Here is an 11,886-nt window from a genome sequence, read left to right as displayed (position 1 = left end):
AAGGCCCTGAGAGAAGAGGAGAAACGTCGGAAAAAAGAGGAGAAGCGGAAAGAGATCCGAAAAGGCCCGCGGATTTCGCGATCCCAGTCTGAGTTATAGCCCCGTTGCAGCCCATGGTTCAAGGGGCCAGGAGGAAGAGGAGGAGGCAGCTGGCCAAGGTGAAGCGGTGCCATCTGGTTGGTGGTGAGAGTCGGCACCTGTGAGAGGGGAGACCATGTTTGCTTGGCCCCCAGGAGCCGGCTTTGAGCCCAGCTGCAGGGACTGGGCCGCGGAGCCTTGGGTTTCCTCCCGGGGCCTCCCTGGAGGGAGCGTTGAGGGGACCCTGTGCTGCAAACACAACTCTGTGGAGATGCCGGGGGGTGAAAGTGGCGCTGGGTGCGCCCCACACCGCGCCGGGCAGTGATGGGCCCCCGCCCTGGGCGAGGGCTGCGCGGAGGCTGCGGGCCTGCGCTGTGCTCAGCGAGGACAGAGCAACGCCCTGTCACTGCTTCAGGCGATAAGATAGCGTTCTCTCGCCTCACATCCCGCGAAATGGGATCTGTAAATGTTTCCCCACCCGTGACTTTATCCGCAGGCCCTTTTATGTGGAGGTGTCTGATAAGTGAGATTTGAGGTGATCTGCTCAGCTAAGTCATGACTGTGACCAATTAACTCCCTGGTCGGTTCCTTTTATCTGATGCCCGGAAGACCCAGAAATATTCCAGACCTGCTGCCTCCAGGATTGAGCCTCGTGCCTCCTGTAAACACCTATTCCTGTTCTGTACACCTGGGTCTCACTTGCGAAAGGGATATACTCATTCAACCGTTCATTCCGTCGTTTAAAGACCCAGGATTACATGGCAAACACTAAGTGAGGTACTAAGCATACAGTTTAAGAGGTAGACTTTGGTCTTTTAAAAGGGAAGACAAAATTAATTGCCAGGATTTGGGATAATCGACAGAAGAGCGGGATGGATAGTATAGCCAAGTTTTTCGTTTGTTTGTTTTTAAGTGTGAGTTCTGACGTCAGCAATGTGACCTTGGGCAAGTAACTGAATATCAGTGCCTCGATTTCCTGAACTGTTGCTCGGGCGAAATAGTATCTCCAATATGATGTGTGAAGATTAATAAATGCATCCAGGTAAAACTACTGAGCCTGGCACTCACTGTGTGCTGCTGCTACTACTGCTAATACTACCATCAAGAGAAATCAGGAAAGAGGGAGTTCCCCTATCAGCATAAGGACAAGTTCCCATTGAGACAATAGCAAAACCTAAATTTCCATGAGTAAGTATAGTAGCAGCCAGGAAAAGGGTTCTTCATTTAGTTTTTGAAAGGCCCTTTGCCTCTGAACTAAAGTTCCCCTCTGTTAATTGTACTAGTAGATACAATTTGATAGAGACAGTCCCTTCCAGGAATACAGTTTCCTGTCCTGGACATAAACCTTTTTAATATTTGAAAAATATGAAGTATAAGCCTTTTAAGCTTATCCTTCCAATAACTTGCCATCTTTTAAAACTTGCTTTTTAAAATCTGCTCTAATACTTGTCTTTTTCCTATAGTTATACCCACCCCCCCCCCCCCCAATATCATTAGAACTTGTCACTCTAAAAAAACAGAAGGAAGGGAGAGGAAAGGGAGGGAGAGAGGGGGGTTGGGAAACTTAATCATTCTTTTTCTCCAGAAGGCTTTTTTATGTTGAGCCTCCAAAAACAAAGTGGGGGTGGGAGGAATAAGTCATGAAGGCCCCCATGCACATGTTATTTCTACTCAGTAAGGACTGGATCTATAGTCTCATTTTTTATGATGTCTACCCAAACAAAATATTCATCTTTTCTAACGATAAGGCAACCAAGCATATGTTTTTATTTTGCCTATGTCCGTTTCTATTCTAGAACAGCGATTTTCCACCTCTGCCACAAGAATTTTAAAACATACAGTGCCTGACTATTTAGTCAGGGGCACTGACTTCTTTCCCCTTAGATTGTCAAATTAAAAAATGACAACAGCCAACACAATAGCCATCTGGTGTGAATGAGTCAAAATTATAACAATTTTTTTATCAGATTGGTAAAAAATATATTTTTTGGTGTGTGCACAATTTTAGTAATTAGTTTATGTGTGTCTTAAGAAGAAAAAGGTTGAAAATAACTATTCTAGGAGAAGTTGCTAAAGTGAGGTATCTTTTAGAAAGGCTTCAACCCAGCCAACCTAGCAAATCTTGACAACTACAACACTATTAATGTATTTTATTTCGATAAAAAGATTAAGCTAATGTGATTGTTGCTACAAGCACATCTCTTGTTGAATTTTATCTTTCAACATGCTTTGGCATATCTTTGAATTTATAAAATTCAAAGCATTTAAGATATTCTGTCCCTTTGTGATTTCATATATTTAATACCAGTGGTAGAAAAGTACTGATTAAAATTGGTTTTATTACTATGCATTAATCTTTTTACTAGTGTCTTTCAAATTTCTGATTATCCTTTGAAGTGAGAAAGTAAGGTTTAATATCTTTGTACTTTTAACTAAGGAATGGAGTATAGATTTCCAGGGGAAAGATAATGAATTAAGTTTCAAAATGTTAAGTTTGAAGTGCAATCACATGGAAGTCTCCAGGAGACTGTCTCTTAGAAAGAGGCACAAAAGAAGAAAATCAGTAGGAAAAAAATAGATTTTTTGATGAAGTGATCCTTGAAGCCAGAAGGGAGGACGAGCTAGTTCATGAGAAAGCAGAGAATGAAAAGAAGACTGAATCCTAAAATACAGCATCATTTGAAAGGTGATAATTAACATTTTTATTCAGATTAAAAGCAGTTTCTTACTACAATTATCCATCTCTACAGAGAAAAGTAATCAGTTTTAATGATGGTACAATTTAAAAGTTTGAGCCCTTCATTATCAAATCTTAGCTGTTTATGTATTTCCCTCCTCTGATCATTACCATGGTGATGCAAACTTTTTCTTAGTTACTAGTATAATTAACAAAATTATTTGTTTTATAATATTTGACTCCACTTTTTTACTCCATATTTCTAATGACAGGTTCAGTATCACATATTGAATATGTCCATATATGATCTTATCTAATAAAAGAGTAATGTGTAAATTAACCATCACTCTGCGACAAAGGTGGCAGTGCCCATAGTGGCCGGGGCGGGATGCTGGCAGCGTCGCCCTGGCAACGCGAGCCCAGCGTCCATGCCCCAGCAGCGTGGAGGGAAGGGGTCCCAGCTGTGCGGATTGAGGGGAGGGGAGGGCCTCGGGCCGGAAGCCGGGGCAAGGGACGCTGGCTTCGTTGCAGGCCAGGCTGAGGGACCACCTCCCCCCCCCCCGTGCACAAATTTTGTGCACCGGGCCTCTAGTATTTTAATAATGCACCACGGAATAACATTCTCCAATTGGATTTAGAGCCTTTCTGATTTTTCACTAACCCTATCTAATAAAAGAGAAAGATGCAAATTGACCGTGGCCCCAAACGCTTCCCATTGGCTAATTAGGGAGATATGCAAATTAACTGCCAACCAAGATGGCGGCCGGCAGCCAGGCACCTGAAGCGAACAGGAGGCTTGCTTGCTCCAGTGACGGAGGAAGCCAAGGTTCCCCGCCTGCTGCTGCCGGCCTCTGAGCTGCAACTCTAAGAAACATTGTTGCAAATATAGAAGGTAAACATTCCCCAGAAACCTGCTTTCAGCCAGCAGGATCGCAACAGTGTTACAAGTATAGAACCCAAACAAACCCAGATCCCTGCTTTCAGCAGCGGATGTCTCATAGCTGGAGCCGAGCCTCAGAGCTAAAACCGGCTCTCAGCTCCAGTGACAGCCATAGAAGGTAAATAAATCCCAGAATAAGAAAAAAAGGAGAGGTTGGGAGCCTCAGTTGCCCGCCAGCCTGAAAACAGCCATCATCCCCTCACCCAGACTTGCCCAGCACCCCAGTGGGGACCCCCACCCTGAAGGGGGTGTAACCAGCTGCAAACAGCCATCATCCCCTCACCCAGACTGGCCAGGCACCCCAGTGGGGACCCCCACCCTGAAGCAACAAGGCTGTCCGCAGTCCGGGACCTGGATTTGTGACCCTGCTGAGGGGGGGCAGTGCTTGAGGCTGTCCACGGTCCGGACCCAGATCCGTGACCTAGCGGGCGGCGGGGAGTGCTTGAGGCTGTCGGCGGTCTGGGACCCGGATTCATGTCCTGGTGGGCGGGGGGCAGCACTTGAGGCTGTCCATGGTCCCGGGACCCGGATCTGTGACCCTGCCGGGCGGGGGGCAGTGCTTGAGGCTGTCCGTGGTCCCGGGACCCAGATCTGTGACCCTGCCAGGCGGGGGGCAGTACTTGAGGCTGTCCACGGGACCAAGACACAGATCTGTGAACCTGGCGGGCGGGGGCACGCTTGAGACTGTCCGTGGTCCCGGGACCCGGATCCGTGACCCTTTCCGGAGGGGCAGCAGCTCGCACAGGGGCGGATCGGCCTGGGTTGGGCAGGGCAGGACGCCTGGCTTCCGCCCAGCCCATCACTCTGGGCAGGTGAGCAGCGCAGAGAGCCTCTGGACAGGGGAGGCAGGCCAGCGGAGGGCGGCCTGTACTCCCCACATGGCGGTGGTGACAGCTGTGAGCGCGCCAAGCGGAGCCTGCAGGCTAAGCTGAAGTAGCACCTGCAGGCCATCAGCGCCCAGGAGTGGCTGCGCAAGGTCCACCTCCTGGCCCAGAAGGTGCAGGATCGCATGGACAGCCACCGTGGCGGGCCAGACTGACATCCTCCTGGCCGCACCACGGGGGTTTGCGGATCTGCAAAGCCAGAGGCCTCCGGTGTGCACATCCCCCCTGGCATGCGAACATCCCCCAGCACACTGTCACCCTCCCGCGCCTGCAACAGTTGCAAACCAAGGCGTGCACATTTCCCCCTGCCTCTCCACCGCACTTCCATCAACCCGGCATGCCTAACACCCCCACAGGATGTGCACACATCCCCTCTGATGCGCTCACGTCCTTTGGAGAGTGTCTGGGTGTTCTGGGTGCTGAGAGTGGGCGCCTGTGAGATGACAGTGAGAGGGCGGAGTGGTGATGCCCTGTTCCCACGGAGGCAAGTGCAGCTACGAGATCACTCTGGGGGGTTAATGCAGGTGCTGAGGCTGGAGCAGGTGCAGACAGACACACCTGGTGGGCGCGGGCGGCCCTCGCTGAGGTGCCTTCGGTCAGTGTTCAAGATCAAGAACCCAGAGGCGGAGAGGAATTCCACCCTCTCAGTGAAACAGTGGGATAGTCGGGGCGACTGTAGAGAAGGAATGTGCACTTTGGGTGCCAGCACCCATGAGCGAAGGCTGCCCTGACTGAGCCTCGCTTGCTTGGGGCCTAGCGCACTCCTGCCGGGCAGTGGGTGACAGGACATGCTTTTCCGAATTAATGAGAGAAAACGTTGATTCTCCTGCTGCCCATGAAGGTCGAAAGTGAAGTGGGGAGACATGTGGGGAGTGAGCGAGGTTCCCTGTCTGGGGGTTCCAAATCTGCTGTTGGTTTCTTTCACCGCTGACTAGAGATATACAGGGTGTCCCCCCAAAATGTATACACACTTTGAATATCTACTAATTCCAATGGTTTTAAGCATGAGAAAGAAACAACAATGGAGCTGTTATCTGTTAAAAGTGTGGGCACAAACAGGTAGTTGGACATTCCCTGAGGGGCCTCAGATTGGAGAGCATGAAGGCCAGACTGAGGGGCCCCTTTCCTGCCCCCCTACCCCAGTGCACAAATTTCGTGCACCGGGCTACTAGTTATAAATAATCCACTATATATTAAAACATTTCTTGATGAAAAAACTTCTTACAGAAAAAAATTAGGCTGTGATAAATTTTTACCAGTTTTGTTTTTTGTCATAACTCAACCAACATTGGGTTTGTCATTTCATTTTTTAGTTATACACTGGTAAATGCTCTCTAAATTGTTTTATTAAACCTAATTGAAGGGTATTATAGTATTCCTTTCAAAATTTGGACCTATTACCTAGAATTTCCCATTACCTATAATTTCCTATTTTTTTTATATTTCATTGATTTTTTACAGAGAGGAAGGGAGAGGGATAGAGAGTTAGAAACATCAATGAGCGAGAAACATCGATCAGCTGCCTCCTGCACCCCCCCCACTGGGGATGTGCCCGCAACCAAGGTACATGCCCTTGACCGGAATCGAACTTGGGACCCTTGAGTCCACAGGCCGACGCTCTATCCACTGAGCCAAACCGGTTAGGGCAATTTCCTATTCTTAACACCGTAAATGTTTCTTGATGAGCCAGAAAGTACCAAGAAAGTGTGATGAAGTGTAATATTAATTGTTAGGAAAATCTATTATTAGCAGAACTACATAAAGCTGTTATTGCTAACAGATTTTTTAAAATCTAAAACTAAATGTACTTGAGTTATTTGTGAAAAACATCTTTAGATTTATGAGAAAATAATTTTTAAGTTTTTTCTAGGCTGGGCCATTAACCAAAGTGACTATATGCAAAGACAGAGAAGGAAAGCCGAAGTCCTTTGGATTTGTCTGCTTTAAACACCCAGAATCAGTGTCTTATGCCATAGCTTTGCTGAATGGAATTCGTTTATATGGAAGACCGATTAATGTGCAGTATCGATTTGGTAGGTCTATCCAAGTGAGTTTTATTATTGTTGGTGAGTTCAGAAGTGTAAGCATTTTGTTTTCTATATAGCAAAGACCAAAAAAGTGCTCCCATAGTCTCTATTAAATTTTCTCAAAACACATGTTTAATTCATAATAGTATGTAATTACTAGTAGTTAGTATTGCAAATTACATGCCAACCCTATTGCATTGCTTCTGTATTAAAAATTTTTTAATGTTCTATTTTAGTATCAGCCAGCAAATATCTATGATAGTTGCTATTGGCTATTATAAATTAAGCAAAATTTAAATGAACTGGAGACACACAGTTCTAGCTTTTATATAGCAAAAATATTTGCTCATCCTTTTGTCATTGCTAATATATGATATAAAATACCTACTATTTGGAAGATATAGTAGGCAACAGTCCTTCTTCTCCTTGGAACTAGGGGAAGGAATCATGTTATGTATATTGCCCTGGATCTAAGCCCCTTTAAGAGCAACTGACCAAAACCAGCTCCAGAGTGACCCTTCATAGTGGTGGAAGAAAGCTTCCTGACATGAATAGCCTTGAGTGCCTTCTCCTATACACATGCCAAGAACTGATCATCTTTTATTAGATATCCCGAGAACACTACTAATACTCTAGGCCTTTTATGTTTGAAGGGACTGATAGAGGCAATGCTTGCAATGCTTACGTTGCTTCTCTCCCCTAAATGATTCAGGCTTATTGATATATCTCTTGTTTGTTTGTTTGTTTGTTTGTTTTTATTTATCTTCCTATGCAAAAACAAATAAGAATAACAAAACAATGCCTTGTTGCAAAGGAAAAGTGCTTCTCTTTGCATTTCATTCTGTTAATTTCTTTGCAAAGAAAATTGGCTGCATCATGCTCTCAGCACTGTCCCATTCTACCAGCTTTTAATTAATAAAAGCTGGTGGAATGGTCCAGGACATCATGTTCTGACACTTCCCTACACAGCTGCTTAGCATCCTGTGTAAGGTTGCATTGGCTTTGTCAGTGCAGTTTAAAGAACTCATGCCGTATACATGGGAGGCAAATAACACTGATGAGTTGCCATTTTTAGTTTACAGGTGTATAGAACAAAACAGCATGTATCTTATATGGTCCCATGTCAATATAATTTTATTGTAGAGCCATTGCTTTGGACAAAGCCTGATTATAATTTAGTCATTTATAATAATATAAACAATCTGTAAATATTACTTGAGAGACCAATAACATATTCATGTATCTTATATGAGTATAGAATTTTACTTAATACTATGTCCTTTTTGGTTTGGAGGGTTTTTATAGTTTTATGTTAGAACTCAAAAAAATTATACAATGAAGTAATCACCATGTTATTCTATTTCTTTTAAAGGGAGTTCTCGCTCTTCTGAACCAACTAATCAAAGTTTTGAGAGCTGTCTTAAGATCAATTCACACAGCTACAGGTAATTAAAATATTTTTTCATGACGGTAAAGAAAATAAATACATTCTTGTGACAGGAAACGTTTTGGATTATTGTAAACCTTACCATTTAGGCATACAATAAAATTAAGGAATTCATTTTTTCTGAAACCATGAAAAGTGACAAGATATTTTCATTTAACTTCAGTCATATTATTTTCAGTAGCATGTGGTGTAGGGAGTTATATCTGTATATTCTTTACCGTTCATTATGTTCTTTTCATAGCTGTTAATCATTTAAGCATCCAAGGCCTCATTGTGATGGATCAGTTAGCCTTCTGTGGTACTACTCTCAACACTTACAATTGGGATATACACCTATTCATCTGACTGCCTCTACCTGCCTATGTTAATTGCACTCTTCCCAAAGTATACTTTCTGTCGCAAGGATTAGTAGTATTAACATTAAAATTGTACAATACTCTGGAGCAAGTAGACTAATGAAGACAAGCTATAGATCTAGCCAGTTTTTGTAACTTAATTTTTTGAACATCTCCATGGAAGAAAATAGTAAACTTTGAAATGAAGCTTTACACACCACAGTTTTAAATTAGCAATTTTTATTACTATATGAATGTGTAGAAGAAATCAGCAAATACGTGTTCATGTTAACATCAGTACATTTAGGAAAGAGCATAATTTATATAAACAGTGAATATACATTCAAAAATAAATTGAGAAAAATGTCTACCTTTTTTTGACTGTTCAATATCTGTAAAATATTGAATTTACCCTTGATAATTATTAATGACTTGCTCTGCTGTCTTCATATCTAAGTGTTCTTTTTCTTTATAAAATTAACATTGCTTACTATTTTCCTATCAAAAAGCCAAATGTGACTCTAAATATTGAGATTTCAATATGTAGCTATTAATATGACTTAAGGTGCTGCTGTACCTAATTAACTGATTATTTGTGTATGTATATTTACAGTTAATTGTTCTTAACCACATTCTCTTAGAGGAGCTCTCTCTCTCTTTTTTAAATTATAAAGAGCTGTGGTTTTTATTTTTAAGAAAAATGGACACTTGAGGGTAGGAATTTTAACTTTTTATTATTTTCTTTTACCTTTCCAAAGAAATGAAGAAGCCATGGGCAGTTCTTTCTTTCCCATGCAGTTCTTTCCAACTAATAATGCAGCTTTACCTCAAGAACATTTTTTCTTTCAGAAGATGGTAAGTTTGATATGCCTTTGGTTCAATATATAATGTGATGCAAACTGTGAAGAATATGAAAACTATTTGGAGCTTACAGTGCTCAAATCTAATCTTGGGACAAAGTCAGCAGCTTCCCAGAACACTTTCCCCCAATGGCAGAGGGCTCTAATACAGTCGTCTTAAGTCCAGAACATAGTACCTACCTCAGCAAACAGCCAGCATGTCCGTCGAAGAGTAGATGGGAGTGATGATGCACTGTGGTCCGAGTAAAATTTGAGTAGAGTTGTCATTTAAGTGACGTTTTGTTTTGTTTTATTTTGTTTTGTTTGTTAATCCTCACCTCAGGATATTTTTAGGGAAAGTAAAAGAGAGAGAGAAAGACAGAGAGAAGCATCCATGTGAGAGAAACAGAGATTGGTTGCCTCCCGCATGAGCCCCAACCAGGCTGGGGAGTACCTTACAACCAAGGTATGTGTCCTTGATCAAAATTGAACTCGGGATCCTTTGTTCTGTATGCTGACGCTCTGTCCACTGAGCCAAACTGGCTAGGGCTTAAATGGCTGTTTTAAAAGATATTTTTTAGAATTGAATTATTTTATTTGGTGAATTGTTTTTACATAATGTAAACATTAATCACAAATATATTGCTTTTGGACTTGGATTAATTTAAAAATATTTTTTTTTAACTAGAGGCAAAGATTTTTAATGTAATAAACTACATTATTTCCAAAGACTCTCAAAAATATGGTTTTGGCTTAGAAATCTTAATTATGATCTTTATTATTAAAGGGGAACTTGGGAAATTATTTGTTTTATCAGCTCATAATTTTATACATAATAAAATTGAGGTCCAAGAATATTGATCAACAAGCCCAAGATTGTACTTGTTACTGACAGATGTGGGACTATAACACAGGTATTCTGATTGACAGGGTGGGGTTTTTACAAACATCCAGCATACATGTGAGCTTCAGATTTTAAAATAGCTGTTTTCACTTTTGTAAAAAAGGAAAATTGGTCATTTAACTTTTGGAAAAAACTTTTCTTAGCTCTAGTGAGCTAGTCGTAAACACCAGTTCTCATCTGAAGCTGTCAATATCTTTTTCCCAGCATTTTTAATCTTTGGTAGATCTGAGAAAAACATATACATACACTTACTCACTCTCATGTTATCTCTATTAATCTTTAATGTACTTTGAATAGTTAGAAATTTGAGTTAAAAATTACTTCAAAAAAAGAAAGAAGTGTATATCATAACTATTGACAACCATGCTATACAATATGGTGGCTATTAGCCACATGTGAGACCAAAAATCTGTATCACCGTGTTATTTATACTGTAACCAATATAAAATTTAAAATGTTATTAATTCAGTTACTGGAAAACTTTTACTTATATTTGAAAGAACTTTGGTATGTGTATCTACTTTCTCAGATGTACATTTTATGTAACCTAAATTTAGATCAAGTATATTCTATGAAAACTTATCATCGGAATTGAGATATACTATAAGTATAAAATGTATACCAGATTTTGAAGACTTAGTATGAAAAAAGAAAGTAGAATATCTCATAATTTTTTATTGGTTACATGTTGAAATGATAATATTTTGGATATTTTGAGATAAATAAAATGCATTATTTATTGCACTTGTTTTATATATATATATATATATATATTATTGTGCCTACTTGAAGATTTAAAACTACATACGTAGCTTGCGTTTTATTTCTATAGGACAGCACTAGGCTGTACTGTAGTAAGCTGTATACTATTTGAATCTTTGTTAACTATTTAAGGAAACTACCACATCTCTACTTTACAAAATCATGGCCTTTCTTATACTAATACACAGTTTGATTTTCTGGTAGTTATTTGTATAATGCATGTAAACTGTAAACTTTTTTTAACATTTTGGTCATGTTTTGATAAATGAATGTTTTTTTCCCACAGCAGTGGCATGCATGTAATCCAGCGCTGCAGCTTCCTTACTGTGAGATGACAGCACCACTTCCTAAGAACACAGCTATGCCTCCTTCACTAAACCATGTTCCAAATCTAGAGGCTGGACCCAGCTCTTATGAATGGACTCACCAACAACCACATGATCCTGACTTTTACCAAATTAATAAACGAAAGAGGCAAAAACAAACTAGTGATAGTGATAGTAGTAGCACAGAAAACATTAGAGAAAGTGAATATAGCAAAAAGTTCCGAAAGTGTAAGAAGAAGAAAAGATATTAGTATTACCTTCAATTTAATTTATCTACACTGGTCTTGATGCTTTTAAAAGGAAAGAGACAAAAAAAAAAAAGCCTGTATTCTACCAAGTGACAAATGTTATGGCTTTCTTATGTTCTTTGATATATATAACTAGTGGCCCGGTGCACGGCGGGGGGATGTCCCACAGCCCGGCCTGCACCCTCTCCAATCTAGAACCCCTTGGGGAATGTCCGACTGCCGGTTTAGGCCCAAGGGGAATGTCCGACTGCCGGCCCACAGGGATCGGGCCTAAACCAGCAGTCGGACATCCCTCTTGCAATCCGGGACTGCTGGCTCTTAACCAATCACCTACCTGCCTGCCTGATCGCCCCTAACCACTCTGCTGGCCTGCTCACACCCCAACTGCCCCTCCCCCCGCCCCCGCTGGCCTGATCGTC

The 11,886-nt window shown here is 41.6% G+C and overlaps 1 protein-coding gene across 2 annotated transcripts in view; it reads left to right on the top strand.

The window, feature by feature from the left end:
* The window catches only part of RBM11 (RNA binding motif protein 11), an 11,892-nt gene extending 335 nt beyond the window's left edge, over positions 1-11,557 (top strand). The window contains exons 2-5 of one of the 2 annotated variants that reach the window (XM_023758057.1): positions 6,450-6,612; positions 7,979-8,051; positions 9,147-9,243; positions 11,183-11,557. In XM_023758057.1, coding sequence (XP_023613825.1) covers positions 6,450-6,612; positions 7,979-8,051; positions 9,147-9,243; positions 11,183-11,470 — 621 coding nt within the window. In that variant the 3' untranslated portion in view covers positions 11,471-11,557. Of the gene's footprint in view, positions 1-6,449; positions 6,613-7,978; positions 8,052-9,146; positions 9,244-11,179 lie in introns of both variants that reach the window. The other variant, XM_006093703.3, reaches the window with a different exon arrangement.
* Positions 11,558-11,886: the final 329 nt, after the last annotated feature.

The sequence above is a fragment of the Myotis lucifugus genome, unplaced genomic scaffold (genome assembly GCF_000147115.1).
Source record: "Myotis lucifugus unplaced genomic scaffold, Myoluc2.0 scaffold_120, whole genome shotgun sequence".
Taxonomy (NCBI): Eukaryota; Metazoa; Chordata; class Mammalia; order Chiroptera; family Vespertilionidae; genus Myotis; species Myotis lucifugus.
Note: the sequence above shows the minus strand (reverse complement) of the source record. Positions and strands in the feature narration are given on the sequence as shown.